At 39.3% G+C, this 27,876-nt stretch overlaps 1 protein-coding gene across 1 annotated transcript in view; it reads right to left on the minus strand.

Moving 5' to 3' along the window:
- Window positions 1-3,995: 3,995 nt before the first annotated feature.
- Window positions 3,996-27,876, minus strand: part of ST8SIA4 (ST8 alpha-N-acetyl-neuraminide alpha-2,8-sialyltransferase 4) — a 75,775-nt gene continuing 51,894 nt past the window's right edge. The window contains exon 5 of the mRNA XM_065406587.1: window positions 3,996-4,278. Coding sequence (XP_065262659.1) covers window positions 3,996-4,278 — 283 coding nt within the window. The remainder of the gene's footprint in view (window positions 4,279-27,876) is intronic.

Raw genomic sequence — 27,876 nt, forward strand, 5'->3', positions numbered from 1 at the left:
ATTAAACCACAGGAGAGAGGGTCCCTGCCAAAGAAATGTGAAAATACTAGTTTATAAATCATTTACAACAAATGTGTCTGAATGAAAACGAATTCCTCTGCTAACTTTGTCTCACTGTAGATCTGCCTCAAGATTCTGGCAACATAACAAACAGTTTCCAGAATTTTGCTTTCAATTATTATTCTTTTTAAAACATATTTGCTAGAATCATTACTGGTGATTGCTACATCTTGTGTAGGAAGAAGTCAGTCATTTGAGACCATTCCTCATTCATAATCGGCTTAATCTGATGCCCAGTTTCATATCCCCACCAAATCAGGTATCATTATAGCACGCGGGCGACTTGTCCATTATTTTCTCTAGTTAACATAAGTCAGCGATAAGTGTTGGGCAATAATTACAATGGATGTTTATACTAGCAGTTCTGTAAGCAGTGTGGGGAGATGAAAACAACAGAACTCATCCAAAGCTGCTATGCAGATTTGAGCTAGATTGTTGTACTGTGAGTTGAAGAACCACACAGTGAAATCCATTCCCCTGCATAGGCCCTATGACCTATTTAAACCTCCACATAAGTTCTATGAGGCCAATCCTTCACCAACCTCTACAGGAAAAAGAGGGTCACATAGTGGAAGCAGTGTGATTTCACTGTTAAGGGAGGGGAGGATTTGGGGAATTTGAATGGAGGTTCAGGGGCAGCCCTGTACATTATGGACATCAGCTTTGTAATCCTCGTGCAGCAGTGTTTAGGAGCAGGGCATGGCAGGCCAGGGATGGGCTGGCATCCATGGATCTGCTGATGTGGAGAAGATTTACCGGATATTGACCTTCACAAAGGGAGATACAGGATCATGGGGAAGGCGGCTGCAGTAATGGCCACAGGACTGGGAATCCCCCTCTTCAGTCTACCAAAGAATCTCCCTACATTACATTGAGCTACTGGGTTTGTTTGTGGTTTTTGCACTGGGGTCAGTTTCATCAACAGAACTAGATGTGAACACTGCAAAATAGGCTCATGCATATCTTTTAAATTCTCATTCATATTCTGCCTACTTCCCCCAATCTTCATCTGCTGAATTTAAAATCTGAACAGAAAAAAACTCATCTACTATTCTGTTTCAAGGTCTCACTGGTTTCCCTAAGTCTACTAAAAAAGCGATTTATTTTTCTTTTTTTGTGCAATGGGAAATAAAGCATGTCCGTCTACTTTGAACTTTCTCTATCTTCATTGAACTCATATTGGAGTATTAAAAAGTTCCCTGAGATGGGGCAGAAAAAAACAGTTTTAATACACGAGGAAGCCCTTTTTTGACTGTAGACTCTGCCATCTCAACAGGGAGACCAAATTCACAGACCACAAAGTATGTAGTAATAAAGGTATGTGAATAAGCTAAAAAGGCACTACTCTGAGCTTCTCTGAGATGGATATCAGTAAATCTCTCAGTGGACAGTCAATCATTCTATAAAAAATAATGGGTGGAACAAGACAACCTCCTTGCATATTTACTGTTAACAAGGATATCACCCATATTTGTTTTAAAATGCAAATCTTTAATGTTTACCCTACACAGTTTTGCAAACCCAAGTTAAATACGTTCCATTCAGTGCTGCCAAGTAGCTCTAAGTGATTCCCCTATGATTTCTGGAATAAAAAAACAAAACAAAAAAGGTATTAATCCATGATCATGTAGGCCAAATCTTGGATCCCAGCACAAAGCCAAAGCAAACAAGTGTTGTGCAGGAAAGCTTGGTGGGGGCGGGAGAGAAATGTTGATTATGTCTATGAGATGGACAGCTGTGCCTTCAAACCTCAGTCTGTTAGCTGCAGTAATAAGTTCTGTGTCCTCCTGTGAGGGGAGTCTGGCTAGTGGACTTGCATGATCATAGACTTTCCCCTGCCATGTGTAATGAATCCTGGACCCTCAAATTAGGAACAAGATTTATCCTTTAGGGCTAAAACCCACCATGTGTTGTATAGATGCAGGGGGGAGGAAGGAGGAGTTAGTCAACAAGGCAAAGATATGCTCTTAGAACTTTCTTAAGCGCTAGTTCTGGAGCCTGACACACATGACTGGAGACATAATCAGGCTTCAGACCCCACTGTCATTAGGGAGCAATCAGAGTGAAAGTATGATATGGAGCTCATTCCACTAGAACCATCACGTCCAAAACCAGCAGTTGGGATCAGGGGAGTCTTCACTTGGCTACAGTCATTCCTCTACCAAGGTGTGAGTAAAGTTCTTTAAACTAGCTCTTCCCCCTTTTAAATAGGTGCATCCTTGCTCATGTGTCAGGTGTTAAGTTTCCTGATATACACATTCTAAAAAGGAAGTATTCTGATTTTACTTAACTCCAGTGCATTCAATCACTCTAATTACCCAAGTCTGTGATATGAACAGACTAAGAAATGGTACTACAGACTCTTCTGTACTAGATTCTGAAGATACTCCTTCTGCCACTTCTAAATCTCTTTCTTGGACAAGTACAGGACAAGAGCAGTTGTTCTGAGTAATAAAATGAATGAATGAGGTTTGGAAGAAAATAACTGATATGGGAATAATACAACAATGTGCTATTTTCATCAGTTACTTATCAACATGTTGGACTGATACAAGACAGGTATATTGTCCAACACTGTGAGAAATTTAGATTTAAAAAGGACTTTGTTCAATTTATGCTTTATTTTCCATTCAGTTTTTTTACCCATTCCAATATGACAGGGATATTACATATTGCAAAATTTTGCTACATTAATTCTTTGTCATCTTGGTTAAAAGAAAACAGATTCCAAATAATTAAAACCTCCCATTGACTATGTCATAATGTTTTTATTACAGTAATTAAAAACTGAATTTTGCTCCAATGGAAATAAAAATCACACTCATGTTTAAGTGCATGGAATAAAAATAAATTTGGATATTTCTAAAGAACAAATCACTTGAGACAAAGTCAGCTTAGGGAATTTGTTTGAGGCTCTTCATTCAAACAAAGTAGGCAACATATATTCCAGTAAACAACAATACCCAGAAACATTTTTCCTTCAGCAGCACAGCAACACAGTACTAAATGTACGTTTTCTGCATGAAAAGAAAAACAAAGGTATTTGTATACAAAAAAATCAGTGTAATCTTTGGTACCAAATGTAAGGGCACCTTCTTATTAAGTACGTCCTCTCCAGTTGGCAAGTAACAGAAACTTTTCCTTAAGAATGGCTCAAAATTACCAATCTCATAGTGGTTCTGTTTAGCTGGTACTGACAACCGCAGTTAAAAAAAGCAATCTGGAGGTTTAGAGTTGTGCAACAGCAGGATACAACATAAATACTTTTTAAGTATTTGATTTCCCCCCAATAAGAACTTATTTCTTCAAATACAACTTTTTGAAGATTTTATTTTTAATTGTTCCTATTGTCCTCATAAAATCCTTTAAGGATTCCAATACCCAAATGAATAAAACAGCAATCAGAAAAAACACCAACAAAACAATGAGGTTATAATACAAGGTCAAACAGTCCCCTGACTGAAGGCATTTACTTGCTCTATTTAATCTTATGGACATCACTTTCTCCACTAATTCCACCATGATTTCTGATGACAAAGGCTGTTTTATTTCCCCAAGGACAGATTCCATCTGTTGGGTATCTCTTCTATAAACTGCTCAATTTTGTGGTGGCAAGTCAGCATTAAATGGACTATTTGCTTCTTCTTTAATTGACGATGAATGCATCATTGGATCTTGTAAACACTACTGATTATACATTCAAGCTTTGTTCTTAGTGAAAGTGGCACTTACTTGAACCCTTGCAGTCAAGATATCTTAGTTTTATAGCACTTTACAGGTATAATATCAGCTGGTCATGGACTTCAGGTAAGCTTCCTTTTCCCAATGGCTTAGTGGGTATTGAAATATATCCTCTGTTGGATCCCATTGCCTTTTCACAACATCTTTATGATGAAGTGACTATTCTGTACTTTATATTGTACTTTACATGTGCTTTATTGCTGTACACATTTCCCTGTTGTTAATTTCAGTGCTCCTTGGTTATGTAACATATGTAAAGTTTTAAACTCTAATGGCATCCTATGAGGGCTGGCATTAGAAAAGTATCGATATTTTAGATCATCGTAGTAATGATATTTGACTGGTTTTCCATAGAAATCCTTTGGGAATGGCCAGAACCCATACAGGTGAATTTCATCACAAAATCTGGTAGTGAGCGTGTACATGAGGAGACCGGTGCTGGGTCGTTTGATGTGGACCTTGTTTGTCAGCCAGTAACTACAAAGCAAACAAGAAAAAGACAAGTCATGAAATGTACATACAACTCCTTGTAAACAAAACTTGTGAAATACACTTAGTTTATCTTCATTATATACATTATTTTTCTTTCACGCATGTTTTTATGGGCTTCATTCATTTCCTTGGAATGGATATATACAGATTAGCTGGTTTCTTCTCCTTTAGGGCAAGATGGTGAGCAATTACTTGCAAAAGTAATTCCATTAATTTTCAGTGGTATGACCTGTGTAGGTAACTGCTCACTTGTGTGAGAAAGGAGTTCACAAGTTTTTAAAGGGGTTAACTTTCTTTTTGGAGGAGGAAGTTGAAGCCTTGACCAACACAAGGTATTGCTCCTGAACTGAAGCTTTACATTGGCTCAGTTGTATACTAGGAGTTAGGAATTCCAAGACAAAATGCAGTAACCACTTGAGTTCTGGAACTGCCAGCTCCAAAAGCTATAAAAGGAGATTTCATTCATTTTGAAAAGACACTCTTTTTACATTATTTCATAGACATTAGATGAGGGGAAGACCTAGAATACCAGTTTACCTAGGTGATGGGGACTGCCACCCTCAGGGGCATTGTTAACAGGTCCAGAGGGTAACAACTACACCCTCTTTCTTAATGGGACAGGGCCTTAAGTTTTTTTTTCTGTTGTGAGATGGGTCATGGTATGGAAACGTTTGGGAACCACTGATTCAAGATTAGCACCTACTAATCAGGATCATTCGCTATAGTTAAACACTAAGATAGGAGGAAGTATCTGTGCCAAACAAATGTCTAAATAGTTCACTTTGACTATGAAATAGTTCAAATCTTTGGGCCAAAGTCTTTTAGACTATTCTTCAAAAATATGCATGTAGCTGTTCTAATTATCAGGTAACTGCATACGCAAAACGGGCCATGTAGACATATAGCTGATCATTTGTACTTAGAAAGATCCAGTTTAATAAATAAATATCTCATTAGCCAGTTTAAAACACACAAATATGCAAATTAATTGCTTGTGCAAAAGTAGATGCAGTTATAAACATTTTTGTGTAATGACCTTTAGCTTCACTTAAGAAAACACATGAAGGCAAAACTGTATTTTTGTAAAATCTGATTCATTGTTTCATTGAAAAATAAAGGACATTTTTATTAAAGTAATCTGACCCTTTAACTCGTTTGCATGTTTATTACAAATTTGAGACTATTCCTTTTCCCCATCACAAGGATTGCAACTTTTTTATAAATTTACCATTAAAATGAACTACCTCTATCCTTGAGTATCTTTATACTTACTAACAAAACCCTCATAAATCTGAACATGCTTTTGCAGACTTGATAGACAAATCTGTGTGCGAAATCAAGATGTTACCAAAAGGTGATGTATCTAATTTCTAATCTAAAATACTGAGCAGTGTTGTAGTTACACTGTTTCTTTGGTTTTCAGCAAGCTCTCCTTCCAAACGCAACAATGACAAATATACATCTTGGCAGGCTTAGTTCTGGATGTCATTAATCACAGGTTTCTCAGGTTTTTTTAAGCATATGTTGGCAATGAGATAGAGCCTCTCAACTGCAAAAGTTGATGCAAAGAGTGACAGACAGAGAAAGAAACACAAGAATGTGAAGAATCAGCTAAATTTAGGCTTTTTTTCTTGCGTGCCAAAAAGAAATCCTGACTGATGACACTCCACTGGAAGACCATTCACATCTGTTTTCTGGTACATTTTGAATAAACTGAGGGAACTGTATTCTGGGAGGAGGCACTGAGTTGAACCATGTTTTGACAGAATTTTATTTTCTTGGTTCTATTCAGGTTTGCCAAGTCTGTTTTTAAGAGATGGATGTGCCAGCATTTCACAGGTTTATGAAAAAGGAAACACTTTTGTTAGGGCCAATGGAACTAATCCACATAACATTAAGATAGAGCTACAGCTACACTGACAATGACTCATTAGGTCAACTTATTTTCTTCTAAGCTATATTAATTTTTATATTAACACCAGGTTAAAGAGAGGCCAGGCACATGAGTTTGAGTTCCAAATTCTAACAAGCTCTCAAGGCAAACAGGTGCTGAAAAAAATTGCAGATAACCTGCTCCGTCCATTGAACAATGAAGACAGCATGTTATTCTCTAATGATAAACCTTTACCTACACACTAGCTTGCCATTCTACTACCCAAGCAGACCTGCCTCGCACTGAACCTTTGACAAGCACAGAGGCTCTTTCACATATCATTCTTGCCTAAAAAACAAGTGAATGAAAATATGAAGTGCAAGGCATAACGGTACTGCACAGCTCTCATAACTGCAGACCAAGAGTTACATTTTGTCTTGCTCATATATATTTACTTAAAAGTTTCCCCATCTGTAAAACTGGGATAATGACATTTACCCTCCTTTGCAAAACACGTGGAGATCTCTGGATGAAAAGTGCTAAACAAGAGCTAAGTTTTATTATTAATTGAAACAAACAAAAGTGGTCTGATTTTTATGCAGAATATGCATACATTCCACTGAAGTTAATGGGATTATGTTTGCTCGCTCCACTGAAAATCAGGTCACTTTTACATAGGTACCTAAATATGGGTTTTAGGAACCAGCGGGCATTTTCAAAGACACAAATGGAAGTTGGGTGGAGTGCATGGAAAGTCAAAGGGAGTTAGGCATCTAATTGAAAATCTTCACCGTCTTCCTATCTTTAGGCACTTAGTTCTGAAAAATATGGCCATATTCATTAAATAAGGTTTTGGCGTATTAGTGGCTTGGTAAGGACTGGCCTCATTCTTGCTCAAACACTTAGTTAAGGTTTGTCGAGCACTTTGAAGAGGTAAAGGGCACTCTGTAAGGGTTAAATATTATTACTGTTTGGAGCAGGGGTTCTCACAACACATTTTTTGGTTGTCTCAGAGTGTGGCCACCAGCTCTTGCCATGCTGATACTTTTCTCTAAAACACTTAATTAACTTTAGGAAAAAAACAAATACATATGCTTATACACGTGTCCAAATCATTGTAATTTATTTATGTAGGTTTTTTTTTGCAAACTCAATAGTAAAAATAATACTTGTATGGTCGTTAATATCACTTTTCACAGCACACTTAGTAGCCAGCTAAGAGGCTGGGATAAGTGATACTAACAAACATACAAATATCACTTATCACAGCCTCCCAGCTAGCTAGTAAGTCTGCTGTGAAAAGTGATACTTGTATGTTTGTTAATATTACTTTTCTCAGCAAGCTCCAGGACAAATTAAGCCGGGGGGGGGGGGGGGGCACAGGAGGAGGCAGCGGGGCCAGGGGCAATGAATGTGGGGCCAGGGAAGGCAGTGGGGCCCAGGGCGATGGGGGTGAGCCTGCATGGCCGGAGCCGGGGGTCAGCGCACGTACTGTGTGGTCAGAGCTGGGGGCTGCACAGCTGAAGTCTGGGGTCAGAGCCTGATGCTGCGCAGATGGGACCGGGGGTCAGCATTCTGCTCCATCACCTCTGGAGGGCATTCTGCAATGCATCACCTCTGGAGGGCAGTGCATGCAGGAGCAACTGGGAGGGAGGGGGAAAGGTCGATAATTGCCCCCCACATGCCCCATCACCACCCAGGAGGTTTTCGTGACTGCATGAAAAGCCCCTAGTGGCCGCATTTAAGAAATGCTGGTTTGGAGTGCATACTTATGGTTGTGTGGTTGGTTTTTTTTTAAGATACACAGATTGTATTAATTTAGAGCAACATTGGGACCTCGTGTGAATACATGTGTTTACAGACATGAGTAAGAGTAGCAAAATTTAGCCTTTAATATCAAAAGTGTCTTAAAAGCATCAGAAGCTCCAAAATCCTAAAAATATTCATTCTGTTAAAATTGACCTTTTCAGACTTGCAGTCTGAGTCTCTGAAGTGGCTGTGGCTTGGACGGTGGTTCTTTCATCTCAGAAAAAAATGGCCTTTGTTTAAAAAGAAAAAGAACCTTCCCTCCTCCTCCCCCTCCCCATTCCGCTCCCCCCACCCCCATCATTCCTGTTGCACTCACACAGTTTTAAAAAGCTGACAGGTTCTGTGAGCTGAAAGCAGCTCCAGGCTGAGTCATGGACACTTTAAAGACAGCAGAGAAAGACTCAGGAATCTGTTTAGTTTAAAAGGCGTATGAATGAAAGCAAATTAAGAAAGCGAATATTATGGTATGTGGTTATGATAATTGCAGAGTACTATGTGTTATTCTGAATCTTTTCATTAACCTGCATTTTTAGGCAGGAGAGACCTCTGAGATGTTCCCTCTGTTGATCCAGCATTTTACAACTGGTACGATTTTTATTGTCGTGTTTTGTTTTAACAAATGCTAGGCTCCCTGAGCTGAAAACAACTTCAGACTGAGCAATAGTCAGTTCAAGACCTTCAAACCACAGATACAGATACCTGCTCAACATAGGCTGAAGCTGAACCCAGGGATCTAGTTTCAGCAGAAACAGGTGTTGCAGGGCTATGCAGAATTGGTGTGGCAGGCTCCCCACATGCAGGAGGTTGCAGAGTTAAGCTGCTTACTTACTACACTGCTGCCTTTCCCTCAGAAGCCCAACCAGGTGCTTCCATTTGTTTTTTTTTGTTGGGAACCTTCCATGGCCTCCTCTTACCCTGGGTGAATTTCACTCATATAAGAATTAGGGTTGCCAACTTTCTAATTGTACAAAACCAACACCCTTGCCCCGCCCCTTCCATGAGGACCTGCCTCCACCCCACCCCTTTTCTGAGGCCCCACCACCCATTCACTCCAGTCCCTCTCCCTCCTCGCTCTCCCCAACCCTCATTCACTTTCACTGGGCTGGGGCAGGGGGCTGGGGTGCGGGAGGGTGTGAGGGCTCCAGTGGGGGGTGCTGCCTGTGGGGTGGGCCCAGAAATGAGGGGTTGAGGGTGCAGGAGGGGGCTCCGGGATGGGGTAGGGACACGGGGAAGGGGGTGATTGGAGCCACCAGGGTCCCTTTTCCACCGGGCATTCCGGTCAAAAAATGGATGCCTGGGGACTCTAGTAAGAATGGCAGAGTTAAATGTTCAAGAAATAAAACTGCAATATACAGACAGTTCCGTATTTTTGGCACAAGGAATTAGTACAAGTTATTTCCAAGAGACAGAGATGAATATTCTATTACAGCTAGGATGAAAAACACCCCCAGCATGCCAAAGTCTATCACTAGTAGAGTTTACAGTAGGAATTAAAAACCTGCAAGGAAACTTTCTTCTACTTGTCAAAACTCTTATCCAAATCATACTGAGAAAAATGTTCGCCCACTCATACAAATGAGACATGGGTCCAAACTAAACTTCGCACTCAAAATATGGGGTTGGTTTAAATATGTAGCTGAATTTTGCAGCTTGAGATCAACTCAAATACAGATCCAAAGGACACAAGATGTGAAATGAATAAAAAGGTTAGAGCAGTTTGAAGCTTACAGCCTTCTTTAGAAATCAGATTTGTAATTAATCAGGAATGAACACATCTCACCTCTGCAAAGCCAAGATCCCAATCACTGTTTGAATTGATTTTAAAATAGACCTTTTCGTCTACTTGGCCTCTGTCATTTAGTCCTGGATTATATGACTAAAATGGTTAATGACTAGAATTACTGCCCCACTGTGAGATCAATTAAGGCTTAATTTTTGGAAATTCCTTAAGGTTGCAAGTAATTGTTTGATCAATAACCATATTGCACCTTTCCCTTCCTGCCTGTGAACACATTCAGTTAAATCTAAGCTATAATGACAGCCTCTTTTTATTTATTTTTAGGAGTATGCTTTGAGAGTATGGTTTCTCTGTAAGATTAAGAATTCCAAGTAGCAAAGGACAAGGCAGCTCTACTCAGGATCTGGAAAATGCAGCAGGCATCTTTAGTTTTTCACAGGTTATCTCTGGACCTACATTCACAGCGATCGACGTCCTAGACCTGATTTTCAAACTGGCTGTGGACATAGCAAAAACAAGAAACACCACCAGTCCTGAACAGACTGTCGTCTCCTTCAGGCTAAGATCAGAATCCTCCCAAGTCTCCTGGCAAGACAGAGCAGCCCTATTAACAAGAAGTTCCTGGATTCAGTCAAATTCTAAAACATCCTTGTATATTACTTCCACTCATCAAAAGGCCGTAAAACAGAAGACCAAGTAGGTCATTATGACCATTCAGTGTTAGTGTTAACATTAACCACAACGGCTGATATTCTGGCATTGAAATATTTGCTCCTTCCCCAAAGTTCTCAAGGGTTTCTATGGTTTTCTGATTATCTCTGACAAAAAAAAGGAAGACAGTGCATCAGTGACCGAAAACATAAACAGATATCGACATGCCCCAGTACAAGGAATACAAGCTTATGTCCTGGCTATTGAAGAAACAGAGAAATCCCACCTTTCTTCCACCATAGCAGCTGCTAACTCACATTCCATTGAACTGTCACAGATTGTGAATCCTCTTGTTAACGGAGTACTTCAGCTACTCCCACTGAGAAGTATTATCAGAGTCCTTCTTGGAGAAAGTCATCCACATCGAATATTGACTTTTGGAGCCCTAGGAAGCATACTGCAGGCATAGGCCTGATGACAAGATACCCTCTTGCTTTGAATTTTCCCATTCTTGGCCTAAAGTTGCAACAGGCAGTGAAAAAGTCAACTACTTCCATCCAAACTTCCTCATGCCTCTCAAAAAGCAATGACAGCAAGCATTTGCGTATCTGCTTAAAATGGATGTATATAGTAGCAATTTGCCAATTTAAATATCCTGATTAGTCATCTTAAAACAGAAGTCATTAGCAAAATACTGTTTGGCTAATGGCATTAAACAAAGATTAGTATACTGAGTGTATACTACATAGAAAGCTGAATTGGCCATTAAAGCCTTGCATTTTGTAATATTAAGATTTAAAAAGATTTGTGAGGTAAATTTTTTATGTATCAGAAAGAACACAACAAAAATATGTATATAAATGAGACCTGTTTACATTTTCAGTGTTTAGCATTAAGGATTATTCCTTCACATTAATGCATAATTTCTATTGAACTTCTGATGCAGAAGTCCCAGGTACAGGATTTTAGGAGAGGAGTGACTGGCAACAAGTCTGGCAGACACACTTAGAATAAAATTTTCATGGACAACAGACTTGGAGAAGTCCTATCGTGGTGGAAAGGTGATGTAAGGATGGATTTGTCTAATGGTGCAATGGCCTCACCATTTTGCATTTTTCAAGTGTGGCAAAGTTTTGAGACAGCCTTTCAGCACAGTGGTTTCACCCCAGTAAGATACAAGATAAAAGATGCTGAGGTACTGTGACTAGCAAAAATGGTGCCATATTAATCATTACATATTCCTGCATGAGAAGTTAAACAGCTGAAAATCTGAACTGACGTTATTAAGGGTGAAATCAAATGGAAAATGGTGGTGAGGGTAGATTTTATTTCATATATTTTACACCATTTTATTCAGTTGTGGATGGAAAATACAGCGTAGCTAAAAAACCAAGAGTAAACTTAAAAAAAAAAAAGTAACAGAATCAGCTGTTGGCTATCAAACTATGGCACATTAACTTTCTTGGTACATGTCCTGTAGCATTCTGAAACCCCACTGAAGTACAGCCCATGCTGTTATAGGCTAATGAAAAATAGCACAATATGTTTATAAGTACAAAGACAGACAAACTTTGTTCCCTATTGTTTAATGAGTATATACATATAATTACACACACAAAAAACCCTTGTTAAAAGAATGTAATTAAGGTTGCAAAGTCAAGCACTCAAAAGTTAGGAAATGCTAGAATTAAGGTTGCCTGTGCTACTTAATTTGGCCCTAATTTAAAAACTTGGCATTACGATATGACCACATACTATTTTTTCCCACAGGACTTCAGGTCCCAGCCTATGCCCCTCTACAGATTTTGTTCTCTTCTTCATTTGAATCAGGCAGCTTCCTCCTCCATGTTACCGGAGCGCAGGAGAGGTTAAACTGTTGCCAATTACATCTGTACAATGAGAGCACAAGAAGCACTGTTGAGTGCTTACCTATGAGCTAATTTGCAATATTTATTGTATGGCATTCTTAAGCAGTTAGTATACAAGACACAACTGTTTTTATCAAAAGTAATAATGCACTTTAATAAAGGGAGATGCACTTGCTCAAACTGTTAGTTTCTCTTTAATGAGCTCAGTCAATGCTACTGCCCCCTTTCCTCCTCCTTTGACCTGACGGTGCCAAGTGGTTTCTGCTAAATATTTTCAGGCACATTTAGGTTCCTGTTTATAAAGCAGATGGTGAATGAAAAGACCATTAGCCTGGGCTTTTGATGATAGTGTTTTTGTTCTTCTGCAGAATGAAGGGAAAAAATCAGTGACTGAAGCTGTAAAGACAACCAAGTTACAGGAGGCACTATATCTTGTTATGAATAAGCATGAATGTGCTAAGAAGACTGTGTATTCATCTTAAATCACCACTATGGAGAACTTTAAACATTTCAAATGTTCGTTTTAGTGACTGTGACAAAACATCTAACAATATATTAAAGCTCAGTTTGTACAACCTTAAAAATAATGGCCAAATTCTCTGCTATAATGTAGCTGGTTTACAGCACTCCAGGGGTGTAATCTGGGCTGAGAGCAAATTTAGCCAATCATCTAGAGAAGACCACCTTAGTACAAGGATGATACTCCAGTGACATAGATGTGATGTACGGGCACTTATGTCACACACCCCTCCCTGCAACCAGTGTACTGTGGAAAAGTAGGCATGGCAAAAAGACAGGGGGCCTGACTACTATGCAGCTGAACCACACCAACCTCTGGCTGTGTTTTGACTTGCGTTTAACTTGCCTTTATAACCTAGCATATGTTAGAACTGCCTTCAAGATGGCCCTGTGCAGAGCAGCATCAGGGTTGGGAAACTGCAAATATGAGCTTTAAATGGACCTTTGTACCTACCTCTACCTGCACTTTATTTCAGCTGAAGCTTGCTCACTGTCTTTATCTGTCCATGTTAAACGAAACACCTGAAAACACTTTTTTCCCTTTTAAGGTGGCTCTGAACCTTCTGGGACAAATTCTGTCTATATTTAGACCTGCAGAATTTATGATTTAAAGGGGAACAGAATTTAGCTTTATGTTTTCAGGAATGTCCAGAGGAGCTAGAACTGTACACTATCAAAAACATCAAAGGCAAGTTTAAAAATAAAATGTTGTAAGCCTACTCATTCAGGTACATTGTCTTGCTCCCACACAAGAATTTACTGTGTATATTCAAGTAGGGTGTAAATCCACACTAACATTAAAAAGCCCACTGAAGAGTAGGTGCATCGATGATTCTTAAAAAATAATCTGTTTGTGAAGTTTTCCAAAGGCTAACTTTACATGACCAAATAAAAAAAAACAAATATAAATAAATAAAAATCACAATATAAGCCTATATATCACTGAATAAAACACAACCAGAATAGACTGATATCCCATAATGGCTGCTGAAATGTCGATTGAGTATGAATTATTAAAATTGATTGTTAGAAGCTCAGAAGACAAGATCCCACATGGACAAGCTGACCCATGATACAGTAACTAGTTCAATTTGGACTTCACTGCTGAACAAGTTTTAGATGAATTTAAGAAAAAAATAATGTACTGATCTCTCTTAGAAGATCAAACACACATGTGTCACACTATAAATGTAATGGCAAAATACCATCCTATATTACTTTTCAAGCACAGGTGAAATGAACTCAACATGAACTTAGACATACTATTCCAAGGAGCCTCTATATGATTTCCTTTTGCAATATTTACAACTGCAAGCCATGCATAATACTAATAAGAAATCTATTCCATATGCTTCTGCGGAAAGAGTACGGACTCAGCCTCCAAAATGATAAACATTTCAAAATAAGAACAGCATGATTGTCTTAAAAGTTATGTAATTGTCATGTCATGCTTTTGTGTAGGAGCAATACTTCTATCCTCAAACTTCCAAGTTAACTTTTCTGGTTACTAATGTTGTTAAGACCTACCCAAAGGCAGACAATCTGGGAGCAAAATACTAACATGCTTGGAATGTCTCCTAAATAATTATCAACATATATGCATAAAACTATTTCAGCTTAGGGTTATTTAACTCAGAAAAGACCTAAATACACTCAGCACACATTGTAAAAACAATACAGATTGTTGTCTTGATAATGGCTCAATCTGCAGCCCCTACTCATGAAAGCAATCCTCCCTCATGAGAGTTGTTCTGCTGACTTACATGCAACTATTCATGTGATTAACAGTTATGCCTCATACCGGAAGTGAACATTTAAACTAGACCACAATCTACCAGACCTAAGAACTCCAGTGATAAATCACAAAACCACCTAACTAGGTGCTTAGAAGACTCTAACAACATATAAAAAGCTGCAAAACTGTTTTCTCCTAGATAAAAATATTAGAAGGATAGCAAGCTATGGGAGTAGTTATGACTATTAAGATATAGACTCTAAAAAAAAAAAAATCGATTTAAGAGTGCTATAACATGTATTTTCCAGGAATGGTTAAATAATGTATGCTGGCTATTCCTCTGTAATTGTGGAGCCATAGCAACAGAGCTTGTTTTTCCTTTACATTAAATGTAGTGCTACAAGATAAATTACCATTTGTTATTTTAGAAAGAAAATATGTTAATCTTATCTAAAATTTGGGTAAATCTTACCCTGTGCCACAGTAAATAACACAATTAAAATGGAAACATGAAGGTATTTTTTAAGAAGCTGTCAAATAAATGCAGTCAATCATCAAGGATCTGTCTCCTGCTCAAAATGGAGTCAATGAGAGTTTTATTATTGATGGCAATAGGATCAGGAGTAGGCCCAAATTTATTAGCTAAAGACAGCATTCAACATCTCTGTGCTGAACTTCAAGGCCTTCCATGGAATTGGCCCAATGTACCGCAGATGCTTTCCAAGACAAAGATTTCCCTTGACATTCCTCAGGAACTATGAAGCAGCCAAGTTCAAAGATGGAGTTCCTGAGAATAGGTGAAAAGTCTTATTTGGAAACAAGGCTAAGGCTTTGAAACTCATTACCAGAAATAAAGGACCACAAATCTCTCTGCCCTCAGAACAAAGTGTTAAATTCACTTCCAATTATCATTTCCTCAGCTGATATTTTGAACCACAAAAAAGGAAAAGAAAGAAAAAGCAGTGTAGGCAAAAAGGGAGAGAGAGAAAGAAGCAGGAGACAGGTAAGTAGAGAGAAAGTAAATACATTTAAAAAAAAAAAAAACTTCTACTGCTTCAGGAGGAAGGGAAAGCAGACCACTGGTCTAATGAGATTTTGGAGGCATTCTAATAATGGTGTGCACCATTATAAAGAACATAGGTGGATAATCTCCCCTTTCTAAACTATATAGGACTCAAATATACTCTACAAATTCTTCACTTATTTCAGCAAGATTATACTATTGTGCCTTGGCTAGATAGGATTTCTGATAACATTGTTATGTCTTTTCCACCTGTGTTTTGTCAATTTTGTTGCTTTTATTAAAATGAAAAACTTTAATATGATGGAGTTCATTGCTCTCTCTCAGATTTCTCAATTGTTCATCTCACCTCTCATTTTCAATGTACCATTTAGATAGGATGTATACTGTTAATCAAAACTAATTTCTAGTTTTGTGTTCTAATTTTAGTTTTCATAGTGGGCATTTATTCTGATTACAGATCTTTTACTTCCAGGGTGAAATTGGAGATTCATTTTATATATCAGATTCATTTTACATACCTGTTTCTTAGTCTACCAACATAACCAGTCTCTAAAACATTTGCATGTCCTTAAAAATCTCAATAATTAACCAATTCAGGAACTCATTATTAATGAGACAATTTTATATCAGCAGAACAACAATTAGATATATGATTAGAAGCTGAAAGCTTCATTACAGTTGCTTAAAGGAGGTTATTTCCTAGATTACAAAATTCCTAGGAAGCAACTGAGGCCCAGAGTCACAAAAGGACTTAGGTGCCTAAAATCCAAAAAGTAGGTACCATTGAGAACCTTACAATCCCCACTAAACTGCCACCTAACCCTCAGAGGTGCCTAAAATCCAATGATGCCTAAATTTCTGCTGTAGATGTCCCCTAAGCACCTATGTTTTTGGCTCTGGGCATGCACACAATCCCTCAGTATAGGGGCCTGGGTACCTATCTCATGCCTAAGCCACAGCGGGATCCTCAAACCAGGTGAAACTAGATGTTCCTCTGTCTGTCTCACCTGAGCACCTAACTCAGGGTTTGTAGATTCCACTGGGTGGCCAGACACCTAATCCCTTTGTGGATTTGGCCTGTGTCCTGTCTGGATCTCAGGGCAAGTCTACACTATAATGCTACATCGGCGAAGCTGCACCGATGCAGCTGTGCTGCTGTAGCACGTCTGGTGAAGACGCACTATGCCGATGGGAGAGCGCTCTCTCATAGGCATAATTACGCCACCTCGGCGAGAAGCAGAAGCTATGTCGGCGGGCAAATGTCTTCCACTGATGTAGCACTGGCAGCGAATGTGAACTCTATTCCTTAATGCAATGTCACTATGTTCTTAAAAAAGTGCCTACCTCACAAGTTTCTCCAAAGAAATGGCATTTCCCATCAGTGGTGAAGTTCAGATGTGCCACATACTAAATTGTTGATTGGCCCATGTTGCTCACATGTCCTTTTTATTCATTCCACAACCATCTGTTCACACACTTAAGGGACACACTGAAGTACATATAAACCTGGTAATGCTTGATTATTATCTTCCTCACAAGTTTCTTTATCTGTGCATCTCAAAAACTGTATTTTAATTGCTTTGGGTGTTGCCTCAGGTTTTGGCTTTAAACAACTGTCCAAAGAAAGTCATCAATTCACATTCTTGGTCGTAAAAGTGATAAGTCGTTACTGTGAAATTACAAAAGGTTCCCCATTTAATTCTTTTTTGGTCTCAATTCTCTTCTCATACACACATGCACAATCCTGAAAGAGTTTTTCTGCAAAATATTTTTGTAAACACTGATTATTCAGAGAATGCAAGTTTGCTCTTTTAAAGCACAGAAATTAGTTGAATCTATTTTTGATTAACATGGACTGTATCTACACATAGTGAACAAAACGTGCATTAATATTGGTTGAAAATTATCAGCATTAGTGTTTTCTTACTCTATTTGCTAAGTACCCTGATACTGCAAACCTTTTCACATATGCTCCTGTGAGTAGTCCAGTGGTAGTAAACATAAGAACGGCCATACTGGGTCAGACCAAAGGTCCATCTAGCCCAGTATCCTATCTTCCGACAGTGGCCAATGCCAGGTGCCCCAGAGGGAATGAACAGAACAGGTAATCAAGTGATGCATCCCCTGTGGCCCATTCCGAGCTTCTGGCAAACAGAGGCTAGGGATACCACAGAGGCTACGTTAAGCATGTGTGAGTTTACAGGATCAGGGCCTAAGATCACACTTGATTAAAATGTTTTTATTAACAAAAAGTCAGGAAAGAAAATATTTGGAATTCTTTAAGACAGAAAAACAGCTCTGCAAAGTAAAACAGCCAAACGGTCAAAAAGGAGAGATGAAAATTTATGTGTGTGAGTTGACGAGGATGGGGATATGAGGGAGCTAGGAGCTTTCTTCAGTCTGGTCACATCAGGTCAGGTCACATCAAATTAACGTTTATCCAAATCTTAATTCACAATTAGTGAAAGAGACCAGAATTTGAAGCAACTTGAGCAACTGGCAAAAATGTCATTTTTAACAAATGCAGAACCTTCAAGAAGTTTGGATAGTCTGACGGCAAGTGCACTCTACGAATCACATACTCTTATGGCACTATGTAACTAATAAAACATAACAACAGCCTCCTGTAAACCACAAGTAGAAGGTAGCAATACTTCCTGGAGACGTGGGTTAATGCTGATGCTCATGAAAGTGACCAACGAATAGCTCGGGCAATAGCATAATGTGAACAAGGAGCTGTGCTACACTGCTCACGTAGCTCTGCGAATGCACCTTAATTAGGACACATCTCTGTTGTTCCAGGCCCTTGTTTCCTCAGATCACAGACTTTAAATGATGCTGAATTGTACAGTTCCTTTTGATGTGGTTAAACATACACTGGAGACTGTATCAAAACCTCTAAGCTCATTTTCACTGGTGAGCTAAATCAGCTGTTAATGAAAATCTCCAGAGGTTAAAGGCTAGTGAACTACTACACCCCTTAGTCCACTGAAGCGCCAATTCAACACAAGGTCAGAGCAGTTAAGCATGCTGATAGCACAAGCATAAAGCCAATCTCTTTGGCAGCAACAGTAGTGTTATGATTAAAATTAGGAGAAACAATGGGCCTGGTCCCACGAACACATACTCTATTGAGTAGTCATTTTTCATGCTAGTAGTCCCATTGGAGTCAGCGGAACTACTCACATGAGTAAGTGTCAGAATCCCTAGATTTTTCTGTTAGATATACTTTAAATATTTCATTTTCCTTCTGTAAGCATACTTGTAAGAGAATTAAAACAGCACAAGACTGAGGAAAAGGGAGAACAGCAAAGAGATAATGAGACAGACATCAAAACATGCTTGTGAAAAGATGAAGAGTATAATAACCATGACTTGGAAACAAAAGTAACATGAGTAGAGGAATTAGTCAAACTATTATTGACTGACTATAGTAGCTAATCTGATACTCATTGCAATATTTGTTACTTTTATCTTTGATAAGAATATTTAAATCAGTAATACTATGGGAATCATAAACAAAAAAAATCCATTGTGGTATTTTATTTCAAACTTAAAAAAATTATATTTCATACTTTGCCTTCATTCTTAGTAATCCTGCATAAAAAGACCCTAACACTTAAAAAATAAGAGAAAAAAACCTAACTAAATATAAAATAAAGAGGTTCTAGTCTATTGAAGTTAACAAGCTAAAAGCAAGAAACTAGAGAGATCTAGACACAGACAGATAAATAGATAACACGTTCTACCCAGAAACGAATTTAGTGAGGTTAGTTAGTTATCCATAGTAATGTTTGAAATTATCAGCCAAGTACAATTCTCCATTTATTCAGATATGGGTCCTAATCTTTCAAGAATGACAAGACTTATGCTGTGTGTAAACACACACACACGAAGATGGAAAGAAATGTGCAAAAGAGTGAGTGAAAGAGTAAAAAAGGAAGTAGTGGACAAAGGATACTTTTTAAAGTACAGTAATACCAGCTATATCTAAAAGCAAAATGATAGGAACATATTCATAAAAGACAAGCAAACATTTATTGCATGAAAGACTAATGTTGTTTACAAAACTGTGCAAACCCACCCCGCTGCTCTGGGTACATAGTGGCATTGCTAGCCCACACTGAAGCCCAGTTTTTAGCAAACTAGATAGATGTAAAGCAGATATGATGACACAAGCTGCATGTTACACCTCCAGTTGGAGTGGAGACATAGCCTAGTCATTCATAGTTAGCGTGTACTAAATTTCTTAAACAAGAATCAACACCTAGCATAATTTACTGCAGATTAAGGGTTAGTCTTAATTGTGCTGGCTGCAAAAGTCCCTCTGGGAGTGCTGCCCCACACAGGGATCACGCAGAGGATTAGGCACCCATCCTACCTTCTTACCTCTTCCTGACACGGTCTCTACACCCCCTCCCCCGCCCCCCATCTGGAGGAATCTCCAGCAATCTCTATAAGGCAGTTTTATGGGGGCTTAAGCTTTCAAAAGAGATGCAGCCAGGGCAAGAGTCTGGCCCATAAGTTTTAGTGTGTCCTGTGCCATCATATGAATGTTTCTTGGACAAATTCATCCGAATCTATTAAAAGATTGGTTTTTGTTAGACAAAATGGTCTGTTTGTTGCAAAGGGGGGTAGCCTTTAAATGGTGGTCACACAAATTATGTTGTAGCTAATACAAGTCCTGGTTCAAAAAAGCACTGGCACTCAACTTTCAGCAAGTGTCAAATCTCCCTGAAATCAATAGATTGTAAATACATGCTTCAAGTTAATCATGACTTAAGTGCTCTGTTGCACAGGGGCCGTAGTTCTCACTTTTCCTGGGGATCTCTATTTGCAAGAGAGGGAGGTGTGAAATAGAATGAGGCATGCATATCACATGGTTTGTTGCAAAACAATATTTGGTTTGAATGGACAAGACTATGTAACCATACACCACTCACTCTGGAAAAGCCATATAGAATGAAGAGCTGTACTCCCCTAGTGAATAACAGACAACTTTTGGCTGACGAGAGATGATAACCCAGCAGTATTTAGGAGTACTTAGGAAAACAGCATGATGTAATCGAACTGCAAAATTATAGTGTTAGGAATATTCTGCCAGTGCAGAAGTCTGATTAGCTGATCCCTAAGTGCTTTGCAATAAACAGTATATTTCAGTTGTAATTTTTAAAACATGCATTAAAACACACACACACACACACACACACACACACACACACACACACACTTGGGAATCTTACTATTTTATGCAAGCATTATCACAAATTACCTTTTATCTATGTTTTGTTCTTTTTAAATTGCAAAAGCATACCATTGGAGTGGTATAATTAAAGTTAACAACTTGCACTGATTCTACCTTCCACCATTAGCTCTAGTCTTTCCTAATAACACAGATAATTGCTCTTATGCTAATATCCAAGAAATGTGTTTTCTCTATAGAAAATATCCCAATATATCTCCCTTTTGGACACACTGTCAACACTAAGATAAAAAGGAAAAATGTAAAAAATTAAAATACACTGCATGATGTTCAATACATTAAGGATGTGGTTAGCAGCCTTTACTTTTTAGATCTGATGTGAAGTTCAAAACTACACATCATGAAGTTTAAAATAAATGTCCTGTTCCACATACATATGGTGAAACACATGCTTATTATTATTTGGTGTTGTTTGTTAGAACAACTACAATCATACAGCTGAAAATTTGACCACTTTTTCTTTAAATCAAGACAATTTAAGGTCTCCTTTTTAGATATTATTATATATAAAATATTCATTACAGAGAATTAGATTTGATAAATATAATAAACCAGGACATATTAATCAGATATAAAACTATGGATTTTGCAGTTATACATCCCAGTTGTCAGTGTATTTTTATTAGCCAATCAGAACCACCATGATTAAGGCTACGATAAGGCACGGGTATTTTTAATAAAAGTCATGGACAGGTCATGGGCAATAAACAAAAATCATGACCCTGATTTGTCCTTGACTTTTACTAAAAATATACCTAACTAAATCTTAAGTGCTGGGGGGCGTGGGTGGGGGGCGCTCCTCTGGACGCTGCTGCTCTGGGAGGTGGGTGCTCCGGGCCCTGCCACTGCTGGGGTGCAGTGGGGCCCAGGGCCCCGCCAATGCTGTTGCTTGGGGAAAAGGGGGGGACAGCCCAGGGCCACCCTGCCGCTGCTGCTCCGGGTGAGGGGCAGCAGCCTGGGGCCCTGCCGATGCTCCCGGACCGCTGATCCGGGCAGCACCTGGGACCAGCTGCTTGGGGCTGCCTGAGCAGTGGCCGGTGTGGCTGGCCCTGGGCTGCCCCAGCTGCTCGGGCGGCACTGGGGTCAGCTGCATCGGTCGCTGCAAAAGTCACGGAGGTCCTTGAAAGTCACGGAATCCGTGACCTCCCTGAAACACTCACAGCCTTAGCCATGGTGGATACGTATACAAATAAAGTACTTAAATAACCAAAGAGGTACAAGTTACAATCTAGGACCCAGATTCAGCAGAGTCCTTATGAACAGAAGTTAATGGGGTTTAAACACATGCTTAAAATTAAGCATATGCTTAACTGCTTTCCTAAAAAGGCATGGTTTGCTGAATCAGAACCTACTGGAATTTAATGCTGTGAAAGATGCCAGACTGACAGCCTGGTAAAGTGAAGTTCTCTATTCATCCATAAAACACATACAGCACACCTACAGGCACCACTAGCTTCCACATACTGCCGTGCCAAAATGCCACAGTCTACTTCCTAGTTTCCATGTCCACTCAGTCTCTGACCTCTTGCTAACATAAGTGTAATTAGCACCAATTGTGAACAGCCACTAGGCCAAGGCCACCAACTTGTTTCATACAGGCCATATAGCCACCAGTTGACAATGACTGCCAATCACTGCTGGACTAGGTCAGAGAGAAACCTGTGACATATAGATGAAAGGCTCTAGATACCGTTATTAATTCCTTGAGCAACCACTTAACCACAAAAGAATCTGTGATGCACAGCAGGGGATGGCTGGCAGCATGTTCTCCATGAGGATCCCATGACTAGCTTCCTTCATTGGTCTGACAAAACCCAGATTTGATAGCTTTCTGTATCAGCCCATCTTTTCTATTGGGTGTTTGGGAAATTGAGATAATGGAGCATGCTTGAGGGGCTTTATTATATGACTATTAATTCTTGTCAGGCAAATATAAGGGTGTGAGTGTGTATATGTGTGTGGTTTATTATATAATTTGTTTTATTTTCTTATTGCAGGTTTTATGGGTTTTTAATATAGAACAAAGGTGTCCAAGTGGAGAGATGCCCATTATTACTATTATAAATCAACTCAATAAAAGAGTGTCATGACTAATTTCCAATAAACTAGCTAACCAGTTCCAATGAACTGCATGGAAGTCACAGTCTTAAAAATGAAACTGTGCAAATCTATTTTAATATTTTTTAAAATGCAAATATTATTCGCTTTGTTGCTTATACCCCTCAAGCAAATACTAAAATGTCTAGTTGAATAAATAAGCTGCAAGTCATTGTATATTGCCAATGGCCCTACTTATTTACCAACAACCATATAATTAATACTAATTTGAAGTGAGATCCTTAGTTTGAATTCAAACTACTCAACTTCAAGTCATCAATGTTATAGAAATTAAGTGTGTGTACATACTGGCACAGTTCCCAGACGTTCCATGCCCAGAAGTTTATAAAAATTGAAAAAAAAAAAAAAAATACCAAAAACAGAAAAAGCCTAACACTCGTAAATCCATGTACTACTTTTTTAATCTGCCCTTTCTTAACTATATTAATAGGCAAATATTTTGCCAGAATATCCACAACTGTTTATAGAGGTCTCCTGGCTAAGGCACTCAGGGAGTTCAATTCCTGGCTCTGCCACAGATTTCCTGTTTGACCTCGGACAAGTCATTCAGGCCCAGATTCCCACCCGTTGTCTCCCTCCACCTTGGGTCATGCTGTGAAATGACCCAAGGGATTTAGGGAGACATCAATTTAACCAGTGACTCGCTTCCTTTGTGAAGACCCCATTCAATGCCCACTGACTTATTGGAAAGACACTCATTGACTTCAATGTGTGCTAGATCAGGCCATGAGTTCTGTCACTGAAGCTGGTGGCCGGCATTCACCAGTGCATCATGCCTGAAGCTCCTAGACTCACTATGAAACTGGAGACCATTACAAGGATCTTGTCTAAATTCTCCTGTGAGGTTTCTCCTTAACAGATCTTTTTGTGACTGACATTTCTGCTAAGACAGAAAGAAACAAACACTGAGACCATGTCTTGTGAGAAGGGTTTTGTGCCTAAGCACCAGAAACCTGTGATTATGAGTCTTCCTTCCAAAGAGTTTCAAAGGTTTGCTGAAGTAGATTTATGTGTGGGAATGTAATGAGAAACTGGATACTGCTCTGATAAAAGTCATACCAATTTCAGGCCACACATGTACATCTTAAGATCCTTGTGGGTGTTACAAGTTTTACTTGAAGACATGATTTTTGTATGAGTGTAAGATGTAACCATTTTGCATTTTGGCACAACTCTGATACACCCACAACTTCCTCTTTGCAAAGTTTTCTGGCAACAGTGCACACATTTAGATTGAAACCGACACACAAACTCATGCTCCTCCAAAACACTGTGGAAAACGGTTACTGCATTTGCTAAAAATGACATCTTATCTCAGATTCTTTCTACAGATAGTGTTTAACTGTACAGCAGAAAATGATTATTAATTCTGAATGGAAATCCCCCAGTCCCATCTCTAGCACACAAACAGCAACCAAATTTAAAAAGTAAAAAAGTGCTAGCAGTAACTTCTATGCCTCAGCATTGTCATTGATGTACTTTTATGTTTTGATGGGGGCAAACTACATGAGATAAGACTCCTGTTCCCATTCTCTACACAGAGCTCATGTGAATTTGGGTATATTTTCAAGTGTGATTTCTATCAGGAAATAGAGTAAAAATGGAAGTCACAGTCTCAAAGAGGGGTAATGGTCATAACTTTTAAATGACCAGTTAACTCCGTTTTTAGGCACCAAGCCCACAGCTTGCATTTAAAAAGTCTCCTCTTACTGTTTCAAATTAATAGGTGTTATATGAAAAACAGATCCCCAAACGACCATTCTTAAAAATCTACATGTAAACTAAAAACAGCGGATTTAGAATGTGTTACACAAAGAATAATGGATTATTTATTACTTGACTTGTATGTTAGAGCTATCAAAAGAAAAAAAGTGAGCCAAATCCTTCCTTCAAATATATGCCCACTACTCCCACTGAAATCAGGAGTTGTTATGGGTCATATCTGAAGGCATACTTAAGCCCCCTTGATTGGAATTTTTGCTGCATTTTCAACAGTAGGACAACCAAACCAATTTGGTTTAGCTTACAATTGTTAGGGCTCTGCCCTGTTCTCATTGTAGCCAATGGCAGAATTCCCATTGATTTACTGGCAACAGGATTGGGCTATTTTTAAAATTCCATATAAAGTAATAAGCAATCCTGTGATTTGTAGTGAGTTAAAAGATACCAGTCAAAATCCTGTGGTGACATCATCTATACCTCATGATCACCTATGCAGTAATGTGTGAGAGCTGACAATATACATCTTCCAAGACCTCCTACAAAACCAGGTAAGATTAGAGCGAATACTCCTGAAATATCTAAGGTAAAAATCAACTTTAAAACGATAACACGAACAAATCTTATAGGATTTTCTTATACATCCTGTAGAACAGTGTTTTTCAAACCGTGGGTTGTGACCCACTACTGGATCGCGGCATGTAAGGCGCTGGGTCGCCTTGCTCTGGTCAGGACGTTAAAAGTCCTGTCGGCGGTGCTGCCCAGCTAAGGCAGGTTAATGCCTACCTTTTCCGACACCGTGCTGTGCGCTGGAAGCGGCCAGCAGCGGGTCCGGTTTCTAGGCAGGAGGGGCATGGGACTCCACGTGCTGCCCCCACCCCGGTAACTGGCTCTGCACTCCCATTGGCCAATGGGAACTGGGGGGGGGGCGGTGCCTGCGGGCGTGAGTCGCACGGAGCCAGACCTGCTGCTGGCCGCTTCCAGGGCGCAGCATGGTCCATGGTGCACCCTGGCTGCACTGCTGACTGGGAGCCGCCAGAGGTAAGTCCATGCCCCAACCCCCTGCCCCAGCCCCAAGCCCCCCTAAACCTAGAACCCCTTCCTGCACCCCAAATCCCTCATCCCCAGCCCCACCCAAGAGCCTGCACCCCCAGCCCAGAGCCCTGACCCTCCCACACACCAACCCTCTGCCCCAGCCCTGAGCCCCTCCCACACCCCAAACCCCTCATCCCCAGCTCCGCTGGGTCATGGGCATCAACAATTTTCTTCACCTGGGTCCCCATAAAAAAGTTTGAAAACCACTGATGTAGAAGCACTAGATGACACAAATCCAATTATTTTTAAATACTTTGCAAATTACCTTTAAGGGCAGAAACCTCCCACCATCGCCATGTGCACTTTCTCCCTAATATTATCCCCCAATTTGGGTGCGTAGCCCATAGAGCTAGCTTTAGCATTTATTTTATTTAGTAGTGACATAAGGAACCTATAGGCCTGTATCTTGTAACACACTGGCTTCAGCAGTTAGCTTAAGGCTTGAGGCCATCAACTTTGACGCAAATAAATAGCCTAACAGTCACTCTTAAGTTTTGGGGAACTGGGAATAGAGTGTTTAAGAGGGATGTTTGGCCATAATGACACTAGCCAACCACAGGAACATGAGCTAACACCAGCTTTTGTTATTTTAGGATGGGAACGTCTGCAGATGTCTGACCACAAAAGTGCCATGGCAATGAATGGACATCTATGATAGTTAGTTGAGATCATTAATTTGTACTTGTTTCTCCCACTATTCAAAGGGGGGAAGAAACAACACATCCAGCTCCACCCTCTCACCCTCCAAAGCTCTCATTCCCAATTTCACCTCACTCCACCCCATCCAACACCTAGAGCTCCACAGAGCAGCTTCATCTCTTTTCTACTCATGTCAGCAGAGGGAGCATGGACCTCAGAGTAAGGACCACAGAATTTGGCCCAATGTGTTAATTCACAAAATCAGTGCTATCTGGTATCCCATTTAAGGACTCTCTGCAAAGCCAGTTCTGTTGCTATCCTAAGTGAAGGTTGAAGGGAAATATAATAGTACAATCTATATTAGCATTATTTTATATTGGAAAGTGATATTTTCCTTTTTATTCTTCTAGTGTGGCATTCCTGTAATGCATTGAGCATTACTACATTGTTTACAGTAGCGTAAACCAGAAGTAACTCCATTAAACCTGAATCACACAAGTGTAAAATTGGTATAAGTAAATCAGAGTCAGATTCATGTGGGTTCAGAGATGCTCAGAAGTCACAACCTTTAATGTGAGTTGCAGCCCTGCTCCTCACATCATCAGGCCATTACTGCATTAAAAAGACACTGGCAAATCACATTTCAACTAAAATTTAGCATTTGTAAAACCCAACAGAAATATTTCCAATAAAAAGTTAAATCCTTGTAACTGAAACATTGCAATATAGGCTTACTGCATAAAAACCCAAATGAGAAATTGTGGAGAAACTCAGATTTCAGAGTGATAGCCGTGTTAATCTGTATCAGCAAAAAGAACAGGAGTACTTGTGGCACTTTAGAGACTAACAAATTTATTTGGGCATAAGCTTTCGTGGGCTAAAACCCACTTCATCGGATGCATACAGTGGAAAATACAGTAGGAAGATATATATACACACACAGAGAACATGAGAAAATCAGACGTCAAGAATTATAACATTCAAAAACCAGTTGGAGAACTCTTTTGGTCACTCAATTACAGACCTAAAAGTCGCAATTCTCCAACAAAAAACTTCAAAAACAGACTCCAACGAGAAACTGCAGAATTGGAATTAATTTGCAAACTGGACACCATTAAATTAGGCTTGAATAAAGACTGGGAGTGGATGGGTCATTACACAAAGTAAAAACTATTTCTCCATGCTAATTTTTCCCCTACTGTTACTCACACCTTCTTGTCAACTGTTTGAAATGGGCCATCCTGATTATCGCTACAAAAGTTTTTTTCTCCTGCTGATAATAGCCCACCTTAATTGATTAGTCTTGTTAGAGTTGGTATGGCAACACCCATTTTTTCATGCTCTCTGTATGTATATATATATATATATCTTCCTACTGTATTTTCCACTGAATGCATCCAAGGAAGTGGATTTTAGCCCACGAAAGCTTATGCCCAAATACATTTATTAGTATCTAAGGTGCCACAAGTACTCCTTGTTCTTTTTGTGGAGAAACTGACAATTAAAAATCAAATTACCCTGACTAGCGTATT

The sequence above is a fragment of the Emys orbicularis genome, chromosome 6, assembly GCF_028017835.1.
Source record: "Emys orbicularis isolate rEmyOrb1 chromosome 6, rEmyOrb1.hap1, whole genome shotgun sequence".
NCBI lineage: Eukaryota > Metazoa > Chordata > Testudines > Emydidae > Emys > Emys orbicularis.